The sequence below is a fragment of the Maylandia zebra genome, linkage group LG10 (genome assembly GCF_041146795.1).
Source record: "Maylandia zebra isolate NMK-2024a linkage group LG10, Mzebra_GT3a, whole genome shotgun sequence".
NCBI lineage: Eukaryota > Metazoa > Chordata > Actinopteri > Cichliformes > Cichlidae > Maylandia > Maylandia zebra.
In genome coordinates, this window is record NC_135176.1 from 8,297,054 (window position 1) to 8,316,749 (window position 19,696).

Below are 19,696 nucleotides of genomic sequence, written 5' to 3' on the forward strand. Positions count from 1 at the left end.
CGCAGTCATGGAGGGAGTGGTCTTATTGGTTGGCTCCTACATTAGGGAGGTGGGGTTGGGGCCTCCCTATCACCATTATGCTATCATACTTAAACAATAAATAGCATTTACAACACCACCATCTTCAGATAGAAAAACACATATTGGAACGCTATCAGTTGTGGATTGGCCTCCCCACAGCCTGGACATCAACATTAGTGAATAGTGGGGATCATCTTGACAGAGAAGGGAACAAAAGGCAGCCAGCATCCAAAGAAGAGATTTGAATGTCCTTCAAGAAGCCGAACGAATGAAAGTATTCCTGAAGAATACTTTCGTTGTAATTAAAAAAAAAAATAAAAATAAAGCAAAGGTAGTTGTCAGTTTGGGTGTTGCAGTCCTTTAATAATCAAAGAAAAAAGTTGTAAATCCACAATTTAAAAAAAATGTTTTTATTATAAATAATCCTGGTGTGGATTAGTTACTTACACATCAAACCAATGTTTTACAGGCAGAACATTGCTCATCTGAGTTTTTACAAACCCAGAGTGAAATTCAGACAAGTTCAGCTTTCGTCACCTGATCAGTACGCCACTGAAGCAGACGATTCACCATGAGAAATTGGCATTTCTTGCTCCAACTGTCCACAATATGAAAGTCACAGGAAAAACAGAGACATGTCTTTTTTTTGTTTGTTTATTTTTTAGCCCACTGTGGGGTCACTTAACATCCCCGTGTTTGAACAGTACACTTCTATTCTGCTTTTACAGCAATCGTTGATGTGCAGGGAAACATCAAGGTTAGCAAGCTCACAGCGCAAGTTTTCTTTCTCTGGTCCACATGCGTAATATTTATGTTTTTGTCCATCGAGCCACTCCATAGAGCTTCACCACAAGTAACATTCAATTGCAGCAGAGAATGCAGCAAAGCCTCCACATCCCAGAACATCTGAACACCAACTGCAAAACAGAAAAATAAACACGTGGACAAGATGCATAAATTTGCTGTAATGCAAACTATTAGTTAATAAAGTAAGTTACATACCAGGAAAGCCAATAGCTCCTCCACTCACACAACCACTGTACACATCATTCTTCCAGTCAGATTTGCCTCTGTGCTGTAAATAAAAAACAGGTACAAAAAGACAGTTATTTACACAGTGGATAGTAAATCTGTACTTGAGTAGATGTACTATGTTAAATTCCAGCTATGTTCCTATCCATAGATAGAACCTCTGGGCATGCCCCAGCACCGCACACAGAAAGTGTTTTGTTTTTCATCTGCATGGCAGGAGGTAGTAACAACAGATAATAAATTAATGTTGGGGAGAGCATTCATTAATCAGCATATATCTGTAACAGTATCCTCATATAAATTACCATCACTTTGTTTAGCACATTCTAACGATTTGTTAACGTATCCTTTAACCACTTCTGCAAACAACCTGTGCCTGACTTTATCATAGTAAATTACATGGTGACAATCAAACAAAGCATATAATTACTAAACCGGGTAGCAGTGGGAGTGGGAGCATGATTTTGGAAGAAATCATAGAATTCTAAGGGGGGGGGGGGGGGGGGGGGGGGGTTTAGCAGCTGTTTTTGTCTCTCTCCCGCTGTTTCCATTTGTTGGTGACAAATGTTGCTGGACTGAGTGTGTGATGCAACATTTCCAGCAGTGCTTGCAGTTGTAAAAATACTATATGCACTGCTAGATGAATATTATGACTGTTACTGTTTTAGGAGTAATAGATTATTATTTTTTTTTACTCCTGTTTTTTGTTTCCAGATTAAAACTAAATAAAGAAAATGTTGGTTGGGAATATATTGTCACGTTGAGGCTAAAAATCTATGTTAACCTCCATCCCCCTTTAAAAAAAATCAAAATGCTCTCATTTTGTCTCTCTATGTTTTAAGATCTGCATTAGAGTATAATATTTTAACTAAAATTCTTGAAACTTAAAATATTGCTTCATATTGTCATCTCCATGATTCTGCAATCACTGGAATTTATTCTGTTTATACCATGTCTTTAAATCATTCACAATATCAATAGTGTCTCCCATCCAGAGCAACATCTGGAAATTTGACATTTCAAATCTCGACATGCTGCTCCCTCTGGTGGTAACTGCACTACATTCAGCCACAGACCTTTACTGAGTTTACAGAAAATGCTGCACTGATGAAGAACTGTGATCTATATCCTACTATGTAAACAAAGTAACACAATGCCCTTTCAAATAAGTATGCTAACAGTAGACTAAGCTTTCATTTTTCTATCATTAATTTAACTATAAATTAGCATAAATAAATATCAGAGGCCTAATTAACCTTTTAAGCCCCAAAGGGCTTTCTGAGCTTTCTGCTCAACAATGACATGCACCAAATAAATGGAGTATTTCTCTGCAATTACAAACTCTGAGTAAACAGTCGTGGTATCGAAATAAGGTTAACACTTGTGATATTTAATCAACTGACTGTTGTTTTGGGATAAACTTATTTGTGTTTTTAATTGACATATTTCAAAATATTATTACTATATTTAATAGCATAGTAAAATCAAAAGTACCCCATGGCTGAGTGTGTGACATTGTCTCTTAGAAGTACCCCCCCCCCCCCCTCACTCACACACACTCTGGTAATATTTACATTTCAGTATCTTCTAAACCTCAGATTATTTTTGTATCTTGCAATGTATACTTAACTGCTTTGTATCATTTTATGCTTTCTCTCATTCCTTTTTGTTGTGTGGATAGCTGAGACCTGTTTCAATCTGCAGGTACTGCTTGCCTTTCAGTTTCATTTGTAAATTGTTATTTAAAGTAAATGTGCATTTAAATATTTCGTTAATCATTTACTTAGAATTTTTAAAAGATACCATGAGTCATTAACAATACACAAGTAACTGCTTTGCAGTTGGTGTGATACTTTATTTAGAAATGTTAATCGACTGTCTGATCACAGCAAACTAGGAACGACAGTCTGTACAGTTGAATGTCACTGGCATAAAAATGATTTTTTTTTTTTTTTAAAAAGGCCCAAAAAAGATTGATAGCGGCTAAAGGAAACTTGTAAAAGGAGAATAACAATGGACCCAGAATCTAACCCCACTGGTTAAACATGCTGTGTAAGATCAGAATCTGCTTGCAAGAAAGAGAATGTTCTTCCAGACAGTCATTTTCAGTACAACCTTTTTCATTTATACAGTTTTATGTATCACATGACACCTTGTATCTAATGACATGGCCTTTGAGTGCCATTGAGCACAGTTTAAAATGGTACAACCAACCTGAGTACAGTTACTGACCATGTCCATTCAGGATCATTTAGGATCACGGTCTTTACCCATCTTATGAGGTCTGCTGCCAGCAGGATACTATGCCATGTCACACAGCTCAAATCACAAATTTCAAACTGGTTTTCTTGAGCATGAAAATGAGTTCACTTTACTCACATGACCTCCAAAGTTACTAGATCTCAGTCTATAGAGCACCTTTGGTATGTGGTGGAATGGTAGATTTTTATCATAGATGAGCAACAGATAAATGCCTGAGGAATCTTTCCAGTGCCTTGTTGACTCTATGTTACAGAGTAAAAGCAGTTCTGAAGGCAAAAAGGGGTTCATCCTGGTGCTAGCAAGGCATACGTGATACAAGTCCCATCCAATGCCGATGATGCATCTTCACTGTACTTAGCCTTGAATGAAAGACTTTTGAAGCAAAAATAAAACAGAAATAAAATAAAATAATGTTATCACCACAATCAGATAGCAAAGACTAGCTCTTCTTTATTGTAAAACAGGCCTAACTTTGCTTTTATTCTTTATTTGGTGCGGGTGACTTCATAGTGACTGGAACGGCTGATAATACTTGTAAAGCTGCATACACACTGAAAGTGATTTGCAGTGACGTGGTGATGAGAGACCACAGAAAGTAAACGATATTCACTTCAAGTGACTTTGGGCAAAAAAAAAAAAAAAAAAAGTGGCTATCACCTATTTTTCGTAGGTGATAGCCACTTTGTTTTCTGAACTTTCGGGCGAGAGACTGAAGCAACTACCAATGAGAGTGAAGAAATGCACTGATTGACATCTGACCTTTTAGTAAATACAAAGGGGATCACCTAGGTAACCTGAATCTGGAATGTCCAAAAGCATAGAGCCTTTAGCTTCAAAGCGATGCGCGATGAGCAAATTGCTTGCAGTGTATACAAGGCTTTAAAGTACTTATAGTTCAAAGATGGTTCAGAGACAACCTTTTTTAACTTAGAGGTCATTCTTTTTCGTAAAAACAACAACAACAACAACAACAAACAAACAAACAAACAAAAAACATTCCTTAATCACCATGACTGAACTAGCAGCAGGTTTTGGATTTAAATGAGCAGCACAGGGCTCAATGTATAGAAAATGACTCCAAGGTCACTTTAGATGAACAATAGTGAGAGCAGGAGTCTACTGATCATACTGCATCCTCAGAAGCGACAGCAGAAGATTAGTCTGTTCTGCTACCGTGCTCACAGAATCAAGTAGTGGATCACCTACACCGGTGAATGTCACCATGGTGGGACTTGATGGGTCTTCTGCATCAATCTGAAAAAACCCAAAACAATACAAAAGTTAGAGAGACATATTAGTAAAAGCTGCAGCAAAGTGTTCAACACCAAGCAAACATCCCCCTTGTGGGGGTACTGTGGGCAGACCAACACAGCCCACAAGTTGGCAAGCCCACTATGGGTTGCTGACAGAGTGCCCACAGAATTCCCCAAAAGAGAAACAGTTCTTTGGGCCCCACATAGGCTAGATTACAGAGGCCCCACATGTGCAAGTCTAGTGTGGAGTCCCCACAGAATTCCCTCCTCGGGGCCCAACAGGAGGGAATTATATTAGCAGGTTCGGAGCATGTCCCAGACTGGTTACCTTCAACAAAGTTTCAGAGTGAACAGGGGTATTTAGTCCAAGGAGGCAGTCTCCACGTCTCATTAGCCAGTCTCCAGTACCTCCTCCTCAAGATGAAGGCTGCTGCTTTAGGCTGCCTTTGCCTGGTAAAAATACCCTTCTTGTTCCCCACCACACGATGGATTGCTGTAGACAGACAATTAAATATCATTGTTACAGGGCAGAATATAATAAGGTGACTGAATAAAGCTTCAAATACTAAGTATTAAATATTAAGATAATTTAAGACAATTGTTTGGTATTTACAATTTGTGCAAAAACTTGTGCAGTGCAGATTTAAATTGGTTAAAGTGACAGTGTGTAGAATGTCAAGAGGGGTCATTTCTTTCCACAGAAGTTCATCTAGAAACTTGACTATGTTGCCATTTTGTTTTTTAGCCCAGATTTCCTTTTGAGTTTCCCTTTAATCTCCTGATATAAATTATCACCTAGGAGGAAAAGAGCTCTCATCTTTAGACAAAACATAGGCTATACTGTATACTATCAGTACTGTAGAAACAGGAAAAACGGCAGCAGTTCTGGTTCTACAAGTTGCTTGATTTTGAAGCTGCAGTACCTTGTGCAGTCATGAAGTCTGCAAAGTTCCAGATGAGTTCACCAATAACATACTGCTTCCTCTTCTGGTCAAACACATCATGGTAGCTCTGCAGGAGAGCATTCTGGTACTCCTCAGTGAACATCATGGGCGGATCCTGTAGAGTGACAGTAAAACTTGTTAAAGATGCTGAAGTGACATGTGACTAGGTCACTGAGTGAGTGAGTTTATTCTCACCATGTGAAGCCCTGGAAGTGCATCTGCTCCATATTCACTCTGGATTATGGGTTTCTTGTACTTTCCATACCAGTTCTCAAACTGAGCGTTGAGCTGAATAGGAATGACCTCCAAGTGGCCTGGATCATGGTACCAGGAGAAGTAACTGTTTACACATACAACATCTACAAAGGGAGCCTAGAGGGCGGGAAAAAAAATAATTAGATTTAAAATATTTTAGAGGTATTCTTCAACATGATGACGACATATTTTTTTAAAATATTTTAAAGGCCACAAGAGAACTCCACCTTCTTGAGCTTTCCTTTATTATTCATGTACAAGCTTAAAGCATATTTGTTGTTAGACAAAAATTGTAAAATGCATTTCCATAAAACTTTGTGTACTCGCACAGCCATTCCTTCATGGATGGATTTTAAGGGATTCCCGTGGGGTGGGGGGTGGGGTCACAGGTGGAGGCTTGTTGCTAAATTGTAAATTGCTACTTAAGGGTGGTCTTAAAGTGCTGTGCATCTTTTGCTAGTTTAATATATTCTTGATAGTGAGGTGAAGGCTGTGGAAGCTCACCCCTTTGTCCCTGGCATAGTTACTGTCTGTGATGTAGGTGACAGGTCGGGTATGGTCCAGAGCTTTGGTATGCTTTATCAAAGTCCTGCAAGGAAAACAAATGTTGTTGACGTTGATATACCTGAGGAGTCACCAGGATTATCAGATGCATAGTTAGAATGTCACATAATCGATGACAGAAAAACATTTCTTTTCTATCAATCGTGGCTCAAGAGTTGGGCGTTCGCCTTGTAATCGGAAGGTTGCCGGTTCGAGCCCCGGCTTGGACAGTCTCGGTCGTTGTGTCCTTGGGCAAGACACTTCACCCGTTGCCTACTGGTGGTGGTCAGAGGGCACGGTGGCGCCAGTGTCCGGCAGCCTCGCCTCTGTCAGTGCGCCAGGGTGGCTGTGGCTACAATGTAGCTTGCCATCACCAGTGTGTGAATGTGTGAATGACTGGTTGTGTAAAGCGCTTTGGGGTCCTTAGGGACTAGAAAAGCGCTATACAAATACAGGCCATTTACCATTAGTCTTTAATCTGAAGTAATTGGTGGCTCCATGGTATAGTGGTCACTCGATCAAGAGCTGCATAAACCCAGTCCCAACCTCAGCACATCCTTCTGCTGTGGTGACTCCATGTGAAATATGAGAGCAGCCACAAGTACCAGTTTAATCTGAACTATTTTATTCTCTTAGGCCTTCAGCATGACAGAACATATGCTTGAATTACCATTTAAATTTACAGTTTAAAAACATATTGAACCATCTGGCATCATGTTGCTTGATTGTGTAGTGATGACTATTTGAACAGTGGCTATAATAAGTGCTTTACACCTCAAAAGAAAAATAACCTGTACTCACTTGAAATAAAATTCAGCAGGAGGCATTTCTGAGGCGGGCTCATTGGCTACCGACCACATGACCACAGAGGGATGGTTCTTGTCCCGGCGCACAAGCTCATCCATGACAACCAAGTGGTGAGACAGAGAGGCGTTTCCAAAACTGCGACTATCAGCAAGGCACAAAAGATACATCTCAGCCTGAGCTGAAAGACTAACAACTTAGATCAATCCATCTTTTGGGCTCTACAGAGACCACAAGACAAAGCTAGCACTGCAAGAAGTGAAGACCTAACTCACAACTAGGGATGGGTATCGTTTAGGTTTTATCCAATACCGGTGCCAAACCGGTACTTTTGAAACGGTGCCGGTGCTCAAACCGGTGCTTAAAGAATGGAGAACACAAAATTGGTCCAAATACCTCTCATGTTCAGCTGTTTCTTTTGTTAAAAGATAACAATGTTAGCCTTTTCTGCAGCTATGGGGCATATATGGTATCACTCTTGGCTGGAAGCAGCTTAAACAATGGAAAAAAAAAAAAAAAAAAAAAAAAAAAACACAAACTTTGTTCAAAAACGGTTTTCCACTTTTTCCTTGGTCATTTTAGCCTTTTTGGCCAGGGTGAAGGGAGTAACTGCCATCAAACAAGAAGACAGCCGCATGTAGCTATGATGATGTTTGCTAGTTCACCGTACTGCATTAATATAATAACGTGGTTAGCCTACTCAACGTAAATTACAAACGAACAACATTAAGCTACTCACGCAGAGAAGAATGGCTGCTGCTGCCATCATCATCCGTCATCATTTCTGCTACACTGGCAGGGCTAGGGGCCAGGACTCTACTCTTCGGGTTTTTGGGGGGATGTTGCTAACTCCGGGTCCGATAACAGGCAACCCACCCGCAGTAGATGTGCACGGTGTGAGGTCTCGCAGCAAGCTATCAAATACGGCGCATTTCTCGGCTTTTAAAAAAAAACGCTATGCGTCGCCAGGTGTTTCATCGGATTTGAGGTGTTACCTCCTTTGACAGTATCAGCTTAAAGCACTTGTTGCAGGCTGCTGAGTTTGCATATTTTGCTGTGAAGTACAGCCAGACTTTTGGCCGCTTCGCCTTGGGCATTTTAATCTGTAGCTCTGCTCTAAAAGAACGTACGTACCTGGCCCCGCCTACTATCCTCGGAAACGTAAAATGATTGGCTAGAATCTAAAGTCTATCACAGCTCAGGAAAAAAAAAAGCACCGAAATAAAGCACCGAAATGTGCGCTGCTTTTCGGTCTGGTTACTACCGTTTATGTCAGAACCGGTGCCATCATAGCACCGGATACCGGTATCTATCCCTACTTGTGCTGAGTCACAGGATTGCCATACCAATATGCAAGTTTCTCCATATCTTCACACATTGTAACACAGAATTTCTCACTGTTGACCTCAAACATACTCATGGGCTACAGAGATGCGTTTAGTGACACTTACATGTCTTTGATGCCAACACCTGGGCACTCATCTATCACCACAATCCCATGACGGTCACACATCTGCAGGATCTCCTCAGCATAGGGGTAGTGGCTGGTACGGAACGAGTTGGCTCCCAACCACTTAATTAAGTTAAAGTCCTTTACAATTAGGGGCCAGTCTAATCCTTTACCTCGAATCTACAACACATTAAAACCAGGAAAATAAAGATGAGGTCATTAAATTAAGTCTCTTAATTGTGACTCAAATTAATGTTGACACATTGTTTCAAAGACAAATAAGACAGAGTCATTCTGGATTTTCATCCCTCTAGTGGTACTCACATCAGAGTCCTCATGTTTATTAACACCATGGAAATAAAACGGCTTGTTGTTAATGAGGAACTGGGTCTTGGTAACGTTGACTGTGCGGATGCCGACTGGCAGAGTATACACATCTTCATATGTTGAGGTCTCACTGACTGCTATTAGGTGGACCTAGAGGTTAAAGTACAAATGGTAGAAATGTTGTTCTTTACATCTTCTTCAGCAGACATGATGTCACCAGAAATGTAGCAGTTGGCACCAATACCAGTAGAACTGTGCAATTCTCTGTAGCCAATTTGATATCAAAACAAAATCACGATCCCACGTAATTAAACAAACCGTTTTCAAACAGACATGGCAGCACATCATTTATTTAAAATGTTATTATGTTTATGTCAACAGGACACCGACTAAAATGTTAGGATGGTTGCTGAGAAGCTTACTAATATTAGCATAAGAATAAGCTAACATTACATTAGCATAAGCATTTCATGTTAAAGTGAAATATATTTAATTTACTGAACAGGTATTCTTGGTGTGTGTTGTGATTGCTAGTATTTCAATTTTCCAGTATAAGAGAGGTTTAGCAGCAGATTAGTATCAAGTATAATAATATTTATATATTTTTAAATCACAAGGTTAATACACGCACATTCTTGTGACAATGCAACACACAGTTTAGGGTTCATTCAGTGGTTTTTGTAAGGTACAGCTTAACAAGCTGCGAATATAAAAAGTATTCCCCCAGCAGAGAATCTATAATGCACTTAAAACATGCTGTGAATAAAATAATCAGGGAAAATGTGGCACTTTCAGTTGAACTGAAACTTGCATATTAGGCTAATGTTTATAGAACAATAAAAAAAAAATAAAAAAAAATCAAAGATTAAAGTTGCTTCTAAGACAAAGACATTAGATCCAAATAAAAATAGCAAAAACCCAGGGTTAACCCTTAAGTTACCTGGATAAGTCAAAATCCTGGTTTCCGCTTTTCCTCGTGGTACATAAACTGTGATTTTTACACTGTTTACACTCTACTAACCAATTAATAAAAGATCATTACTTCTTAACAAACCCCCTTAATGAGCCTCACAAATCTAATGGCCATATTGTCAAACCACATCACACCGCAGGAACACACTTCCCTGTCTGCAAGCATGTTGTCTTACCTCCATAGAATAAAGGTAACCTGGATTCTCGTGCATCAAGTACGGCCACCACAGCTTCACGTCTACAACTTTGAGGACTCCAGATGGTGTGTTAGAGGAGGCCACACAGTGGCCATCTTTGTCCATCAGAGTAACCTTCAGGGTGGCTGTTGCAGCACCTTGAACAGATACTTTGTATCTAACAAGACCTAGAATCCAGAAGAAACAGCAATATCTGATAAATAGTAATAGCACATTCAATCTGTATTGTATTAATGTGGATCCTATTCACTATGTTTTTGCACAGTTCCAAAAAAAAAAAAAAAAAAAAAAGCTGGGATGCTGTGTAACATGTAAATAAAAACAGAATGCACTAATTGTAAAATCTGTGATTTTTGAAATCACCATGATGCACCCTCATGTGTTCAGAGATGCAGACTTTTGAGTGCAGATAAGAATCCAGACTGTCCCGCTCCTCTTTAGTCTCAAGGATGCAGCATCCATTTGCAGGTGCAAAGTGGTTGACGTCGGTTGTGGTGGTAATCCCCGAGCCAGTGGTGGACAACAAAAGGTGAAGAGAGCTATCGAGCTGTAGAAGACTTGGTTAGCCTGTGCCACTTTGGTGGCAGCAGATGGGTCCGTACCCATCTGCTGCCACCAAAGTGGCACAGGCCACGCAGGCCAAGCAGACATGGCTCAGGAGGTGGCTAAAGCAAAAGCTTGGGTGTGAGGAGTTCAGTGACGAAAAAGACTTTCAGACTGCCTCAGAGTGATTCTGTCAAACCGTCAAATGATTTAGGAGGGGAAAGTGGTGCTCTACTCACATGGTAGTGCAGAGCGGCACTACTGACTTTAAATGAGGATATAGTCAGGTAAACTTCAGGTACCTCCTTAATCCCACTGTCACCTCTTCTGTAGAGGATGTAGGGTCTGAGGATCACTCGCCCATCACTGGGGTCAGGTCACTGAGGTAATATAACTCTTTGGTGGCAGCGCCCCTTGGTAGTATGAGATTGCTCCTGATTTCCTGAAGGCTCTAGATGTTGTATGGCTGACTTGGTTTACACGCCTCTGCAACGTCATGTCAAGATCTGGGGAAGTGCCTCTGAATTGGCAGACTGGGATGGTGGTTCCCACATTTAAGAAGGGACTCGGAGGGTGTGCTCCAATTACAAGGGAATCAAACTCCTCAGCCTCCCTGAGAAGATCTATTCCAGAGTACCGAAAAGCAGAGTTTGTATGTTAGTGGAACCTCAGATTCAAGAGGAACATTTTTATTTTTAAGGATATTTAAAAGTGTGTGGGAGTTCAGCCATCCAGTCTACATGTGTTTTGTAGACTTGAAGAAGGCATTCGACTGTGCCCCTCAGGCTATTCTGTGGACCGTGCTGCTAGGGTAAAAGGGGTTTCTAGTAGGGGTGCAACAATACACAAAATTCACGGTTCGGTTCGATATTTTTTCGATACAAAAAAAAGTTCATGCCTTTTTAATTTGTCATTTATTAAATTTTCACGCCACATTCCGCACCACATCTCTGTGCGTTCATCATTTGTTTGAAGCCAGCTCACCTCCTGCAACTACTTTTCCGACAATACCTGCTTCTTTTGTGGTTCGGACTCCTTCTGACATTTCTTTGGAGGTGGAGGAACATCACAGTAATTGCTTAAAGGAGCTTGCTTCTTCGACATCTTTAAGAGTTCTAAACAAATGTCTGTCCTCCTCCTGAAAATCTTATGTATGCAAACACGCGTTGCAACTTCTTATCTTGTGCCCGTTTTTTATTTTGACAGCGAATGCGCACCTGCGGACCACTTATGTGCAGCCCTGGTTATTTCGCTTGTCATATTGCAGCCACAGAAATTCTTTTGTCCATGAAACCATAAAGCTGCACTTTCTTTTTGCCTTATAGTCTGATTTGTCATAACTTTTCCGTTTTGTGGTAAGTTTTTCTTTGGCTGTCACTTCTTCACCCTGACCTGTCTTATTTGGCTCAGCAGAACTAAAATATTGTGGCGAGCTCAGACAAGGAGGAGACGGAGGTATCGTTTGGTCTTGCTTCCCGTGAGCTAGCCAGGGAGCACAGCCGTTTATTGACATCTGCAGAAGAACACTGCCGCTAGCTAACTGCTCAGCGCGGCAACAGCACACCAACAACAACAACAACACCACCACCACCACACAGGGCGCCCTCTGACCCCAGAAGGACACACCGTCGCAGCGAGAGGGCGTCACCCGTCACTATGGCAACATAAACAAAACATAACTGTACAAACAGAACCCCGAACAGCCCTGATCCGCTACAATATATATCCTGCTGCTTTTACACACGCACTCACATAATGCTCAGCGATTCTCTGCACGATCAACCTCTCACATGTTTAAGCTTGTTGCGGGAGATTTTACTTGTCATGTTTGCATAGTAAGCTAACGATTGATAAGACAACGTCAGAGGAATTGGTGCGCAAATTATCATCACTCACCAATCAGTGCTGTCGCTCTCTATACACAGTTCGCGCGATTGCAAAGTGAAAGCAAAAAAACAAGCGCAAATTCAAACGCGATTTCAATATGTCACATATTGGCAGTGGCTCACCGATGTCAATGACATAATTACCCAGCTACATTTCCGAAAGAATGCAAAAGCATTGACATAGATTTTTCCTTCCTACAATAGCCCGACGGGCAGGGTAGCCCGTCTGAAAAAAATCGCTAGCCCCAGGACGTCGGGCTAGCGATTTTGCGAGCCCTGTATCTGATTGAGGAATCACTCATCTTTGGAAAAGAGAGTTTATTACAGAGAAATGCCTCTTTCCAAAATAAAAGCTATACTATCCGCTTCTTCTGGGCTATATTCTCAGCAGCATAAGGAGAATCACGTGCTAACAGCTGTCTAAATGACTCGGCTAAAGTTAGTAGCATGCTTGCTTGTTTTTTTTCCGCTTCCACTTGTCTTTGCACTAGGATGATGTCGGCGTAAATGTGCAGTCATATTCGTTGTGTTCCCACTAGTGCTTTCAGGTTAATCTCGTTGAAATGACCTTAACGCCACAACACGGCAAATCTCCGTTAACGAGCTACCACCGATCGCCCTGTGCATGGGGCTAGACGGCCAACACGTTAACGAGCTAACTGCGCTAACACACTAGTTCCCACCTATGTAAGCACATCCAACATACTGTTTTACTTTAGTCCATGACTCGCTTACCTTCAGGGTCATACATCACAAGTCAAGTCAAGTCAAGTCAACTTTATTTGTCAATTCTGCCACATGTACAGGACATACACAGAATAGAAATTGCCTTACTCTCAAACCCTAGTGATTAGAAAAATGCAAATAAAATAATTAAAAAGTAAAAATTTAAATAAATACAATACAATTTTACGTATAACAAAAAAAAAAAAAAAAAGCTATGCAATATACAATATACAATATACAATATTCAAGTAAGGAGGCATAGTGGTGCAAAATAGGCAAATAGTGCAAATGGAGATTTCGTAGTGTACGGTAAGAGATAGTGTTTCATCACATGAAAACCAAAATAATTCCAAACGCCAGATCTGAATGAGGGTGGGGGGGGGTCCATGTTGCAAGGAGAGCTTAACTTCTGTCTTGCTAGCTTGCCCTGCGCTCTTCCTTCTGACTATGCTGTCTGTGTTGAGCGCTCAGTGGATCTGCGCTCGACAGTGCAGCCTAGGCGGAGTAGTCGAACGCAGATTCACTGAGCGCTCCACACAGACAGCATAGTCAGAAGGAAAGTTGATAAAATAAATTACAAATGTTGTATTGTTCGATACATATGCGTACCGAACCGAAAGCACTGTATCGAACGGTTCAATATCGATACGAATATCGTTGCACCCCTAGTTTCTAGCCTTTTGTTAGGAGTTATTTAGTCCTCGCGCAACTACCGTAGTTTTCGGGTCATAAGCCGCTACTTTTCCCCCCCCCCACACTGCAGCTTATACTGACGTGCGGCTAATGCATTTTTTTTTTTTTTTCATGCGGCCAAAAACATTTTTCCTGGTAACAGTAGACCAATAAAATTGATAAGTAGTATATATACGGTATATATTTTTACCGGTTGTTAAGAGACGTTGTAATGTTGTTTGTGCACTGTTCCGTAATAAAAACATAAGCAATGTGATTTGTGTGTTACCGATACGTACGTATACTTAAAGGTAGCCGTGTTACAGGCGCTGTTCGAGGAAAAAAAAAAAAGCATTTGCAGTATGTATTTTTGTATGTTACCATAACGTTTGTGTTACCATGTTTATGTTACCTTACGGATTAAATTAAACGTTAAAAATCCTCACGTGTAATATTTCTGTGTAAATATCTCATATTACGAGTGAAACGCATACGGCTTAAAAGCCGGTGCGGCCTATACAAGTACAAAATTGATTTTCTTTCTAAAATTAGAGCATGCAGCTTTTAATCAGGTGCGCTCTGTAGTCCGGGAATTACGGTACATTAAGAGCTTGGCCTGCATTTCTGGCAATAAGTCAGACTCATCTGCAGTGGGCATTGGATTTTGCCAGGGCTATCCTTTACTAATGATTCTGTTCAAAGTTTTTATGGACCTAATTTCAACTCAGGTGGCAGAAGGCCTCCAACTTAATGACCTTAAAATCTCTTTTTGTAGATGTTGTGGTCCTCTTGACTTTATCAGGTGGTGGTAGCACTGTAGTTATTCATAGCCGAGCATGAAGTAGAGCTGAGTATGTGAGAGTTTTTCCCACCTATGATGGTTAAAATGGCTTTATCGTAACCATGGAGTATAAATGGTCATGTCAATATTAAGCTGTCTGCATTTAATTCAATCTGAGTTTTTTGTTGTTTTTTTTTACTCCCACACGCTGAGAATGCATCATTAATCCCAACTGGAAATTTTTCTACCTGGCACACAGGGCTGAGCATGCGTGTTTATACACTACCAGATAGGGAAAAATATGGCAACAGTGGAAGTTTCAGACGAGCAGGGAATTTGAGTCAGTGTTGTTTGGATTTCACGAGAAGGATGTCGAGCAAAATGTGGTAATTTACAAAACATGCTGTAAAACTATGGAGGTATACTAGACATGTCCTACTGGGAGGAGGCCACGGAGTATACCCAGCACATGCTGGAGAAAATATCTCTCATCTTGCCTGGAAATGACTCGGTGTTCCCCTGGTGCAGCTGGAAGAGCTATCTGGGGAGAGCAAGGTTTTAGGGGCAGGGATAGCTAAGTAGGTAGCATGCCATGAGGTACCCCTGAGCAAGGTACCGTCCCTACACACTGCTCCCCGGGCGTCTGATTAGTGCCTGCCCACTGCTTCACTGAGTGAATGGGCTAAATGCCGAGAGAATAACTTCACAATTTTACAATGAAGAACATTATTCTGCAATTGTTTCACAATTTGTAGATACAGTTTTTTGCAGACTGGCAAACTTCTGCCTAGCTTTACTTCTGAGAAAGTCTACCTTTCTAAGATGCTCTTCATGTTACTCACTTGTTGCCAGTTAAACTAATTAGTTGTAATATTCATTCATTGGTTTCTTTTGAGTACCACTTATTTTCCAACCTCAAATTCAAAATGAACCAATATTTGTCATGAAATAGTGAAATGTCAGTGCGCCCCAGGACGGCTGTGGCTACAATGTAGCTTGCCATCACCAGTGTGTGAATGTGTGTGTGAAGGGTGGACGACTGAATGTGTAAAGCGCTTTGGGGTCCTTAGGGACTATGTAAAGCGCTATACAAATACAGGCCAAATGTCTCAGTTTAAATATTTAATGAGTTTTCTGTAGTCTCTGAATAAATTTGTTTTTGTTTTGCAAATCATTGCATTTTGTTTTCATTAACACATTGTTCCAACACTTTTAGAATTGGGGTTGTCCATCAGTTTACCTGCTCACATATTCTTTGGTGCTAGTAAGGAAATTTGAAATGAATTTACCAGTGTTATCCATGAAGTTGGTCTGCACTATGATGTCATCCACATACACCGTAGGAGTAGTATACAACAGTACAGGACGATGTATCCCAGCATAGTTGAAGAAATCAAAGTAGATGTTTTGCACAAAAAAACCATCAGGATACCTGCAGACCAAACAGTCTTCACATCATCTACATTCTCACCGATGCATCAGCTTAAAGTTTTAAAGGGTGGCAATAAAGTTAAAAATATGAACCAAAGAATGAGGGTACCTGGTACGGTCATTCATGTACTGGATGGTGCCTGGAGGAAGAGTCTCCAAAGTTAGAGTGTTGTTTACAGCAATGGTGATTCTGCATGGCTTCGTTGGGTCCCTGCGGATTAAACTACTAATCTCTGCCTCAAAAGGCAGATGGCCACCTTCATGCTCTGTCACTTTCTCTCCATTCACCCACTGCAACAGAGAATGATCACCGTTTTACATGAGCTACAATTTAGTGACACACAATCTTATTTACAATGAAGCAAGGATGTATTTTGAAACAATACATTTCTTCCTTATTTTAGCAAAATGATGGCAAACCACAGTCTGCATGTATCACAACAGCCTGAATCAACAGTTTTATTGAGTTTAGGTTCTAAACTAGCCTGCCTACAGCCCAAACTTATCATCTACTGAAAACATTTGTTGCATTACCAAGCAACAAACAAACTTTTAAACAGTTCAGACCTTATATCAGGAAATACAGATGCTGGTGTCCTAGCTTTCTTAAAATAAGTATATATTTTCTAAGAAATTGTTTCATTATGTGTGTTTTTGGATCATTAATCGATAAATCCATAAATATCATTGATAATTACTAAAATAATAATTAATATGTTTGTAAAAATAAATAATAATAAATAAATATTTTTACAATTATCATGATACCCACCACTATTGAGTAATAGTGAGCACTTCCCACTCTAAGAACCACTCTTGTTCCCTCATCGGAGATCCAGCGGGCCGGCACGAACACCTCTCGCTCATACCACACCCAGCCAATGAAATCTCTTAGTGTGGGGTCCTGTGTGATGTCATTGTAGCTGGCAGGAACTGGCATTTCAATCACTGGGCCGGTCTAAAGAATATAAAACAACAAAGAGAAGACAGGACTTTACAGGGACACCTGTAGCAGCCATTTGAAAGTAGGCAATACACATGTTTATGTATTTGACTTCATTTTGATTCTCATGGTTAGCCCCCTTCGTGTGCATTTGCCAAATATTTATAATGTAAGGTTTTGACCTTTGTTCTCCATCCATCCATTCGCTTCCACCTATCCTTTTTTAGGGTCGCAGGGGTGCTGGAGCCTATCCCAGCTGTCATAGGGCAAGAGGCGGGGTACACCCTGGACAGGTCATCAGTCTGTCGCAGGGCTAACACACAGGGACAGACAACCATTCGCACTCACATTCACTCCCGCATTCACACCTATGGGCAATTTAGATTTTTCAATGAACCTATCCCCACAAAGTTCTCATCTTGTTTATTTTTCCTTGTGAAATTGTGAATATTTTCTGCAATAAATGCCTCTAAACACCTCAAAACAAGACAATCTGACAGGAATGTATCCATTTGTGCTTGGTTTAAAGCAAGGCTTTGTGAAACACGGAAACATTTAAAGCATGTGAGAATTGTGTAACTGTTTTGAAACAGTCTGATAACCATCTCCAAAGTGACTGGACACTTTTTTTTTGCTATTGCCATGAATTGATAATGGTATTCTGTGAAACAATGACACATAAAGGCCTTGCACAACTCTAATTTTACTTAGTATGCCAGACTATCAATTATGATCAACATGTTTTGGTTTTGAAAAATCATCATGCAGCATAGCAAGAAAAACTTTGACACTGTTAAAAACAGCAGGCTGTGACTGATGATCAGCATGTTTCAGCAAATATCATTTCCCCTCCTGTTGCGTTAACATACGTGAGGTGGTTTCAGTTGCTTAATAATTCGATGCAATGCATAATGAACCACTTTATAAAATAAATTATATATTGCAAAAAAACTGTTTTTGTTATAACCTCATATTTTTGTGGACTTAGATGTCACCTACTTTGAAGGTAGCTTAAGTAAAGTTAATTGAATGCTTCCAATAATGGTCATGCAAAATGAAAATCAAGTAACAATGTCTAAATTTGTTATTTCTAAAGCTTTTTCTTTCTTTCTTTTTTAGTTTTCTATAAGTTACCTCCTCAAACTTGATGTGATAGGTATAACAGGAATAAAAATCTATTTTTGCTAATGTAAAGCTGTGGATAAGCAACACATCCAGTGGATCGTGTTCTTAGAGCAAGCATTAGGGAACTCTGCTGTGGTTGCTGCCGATAACGACTTTTAGGCTTTCTGGGAGTTTACCAGGCTTGTTCCAGCAGCAGAAAAGCCACCTATCCAAACTGAGGATGCACGAAAGCTTCAGTTCGCAGTGGTCATGAGACTTTCCACCCGGGCTTTGAAACTTAGTTTTGAACACCCAGTTACTAGCTAAACGTATGAATGAGTCAACCCAAAAAGTTTGAGGGTTTCTTGTATTTGTGTTAACACGTTTTATGGCATTCCAAGTAGCTTTTATTTACGATTTTTTTTTTTTTTTTGGTATAACTACATAATTGCAGGATGTTTAAAGGTTCTTGTTTACAGAGATTAAAATGTGCACATTACTGTATGTGCACTTTGTTTTACTATTGACAGGGTTACAACAACCCTGTCAATAGTAAAACAAAGTGGGCTGATTTATTTCATCTGACCTGCTATCACCTCCGTTCCCGCTCACCTCTGCCAGCCGACGTTTGTACCAAGCCTTCTCGAAGCCCTCGTTCCTGTTGAGGGACCCGTCAGGCCTGAAATCCCACAGCCCGTTCAGCTCCTTCACCTCCCTGGAGGTGGACTCCCGGGGAAAGAGCATGCCGCCGTCCAGCGGGAGCACCGTGCCAAACACTGATAGCAACCACAAGACACGGAGCACCGCGGAACCTCCAGGTACAGACATCCTGAAGCCCTCTTCTACTGCCCTCTCGGAGACGAACCCCGAAGTTTTCTTTGTTGTTCCGCTTTAGAGGTCACGTGACAACGGCATTACGTAACATCCCCACCGCTTTTCTGCTTAAAGCCCTCCAACGCTCTTCCCTTTTTTTCAGTCCTGTCATTTTCTCCCCTCAAGCTAATCTTTAACTCTTTCAGGCTGGAGACAGACGAAGTTTCGCATTTCAACGCTAAGCATTAACCTTTTATAAAAAAAAATAGTAGGTTTACCCTGCCGACAGTTTCCCTGCCAGCGTTGGGTTTTTTTTGTTTTGCTTTGTTTTTTGGCCGACAGACACAGTTTCCTCACTTTTCATCTTCCTTAAAAAAAGGAAAATTAAAAAAAAAATCAGCTGCTATATTCAGAATTAAATGTTTTAGTTCTTCTAATGTGACATTAAAGTAGGCAGGAAACATCCAGGATGTCACCAAAGAAACTAACTTAGCACAATATGTCTGTTTGTCATATTTAAGTCATATCTGTTTTCACATGAATTCGAAATGCAGATTCACAGATTCAAAGTTCAGTGCTTTTGTTTACACTTAAAGGTTCAACAACTGGAGACAACCGATAGATCCAGTGTAATCCACAACTTCACAGTTACAGTCTCAAGAAGACACCATTTTAATCAAGCCCTCACTCCTTGCCACAAGATCACTCTGGGAGGATTACTAACACCCAAATATCCT

General features: G+C 40.5%; 1 protein-coding gene across 1 annotated transcript; it reads right to left on the bottom strand.

The window, feature by feature from the left end:
* Window positions 1-2,884: 2,884 nt before the first annotated feature.
* LOC101471489 (beta-glucuronidase) lies at window positions 2,885-19,058 on the bottom strand. Its single transcript, XM_004557419.5, has 13 exons — window positions 18,759-19,058; window positions 16,872-17,057; window positions 16,209-16,390; window positions 15,958-16,100; window positions 10,040-10,227; window positions 8,889-9,041; window positions 8,566-8,744; window positions 7,112-7,258; window positions 6,272-6,356; window positions 5,708-5,884; window positions 5,492-5,627; window positions 4,897-5,061; window positions 2,885-4,569 (listed from the first exon to the last, which is right to left on the bottom strand). Exons 1-12 carry the CDS (start codon window positions 18,972-18,974, stop codon window positions 4,910-4,912), a joined length of 1,944 nt encoding a protein of 647 aa, XP_004557476.3. The 5' UTR covers window positions 18,975-19,058; the 3' UTR covers window positions 2,885-4,569; window positions 4,897-4,909.
* Window positions 19,059-19,696: the final 638 nt, after the last annotated feature.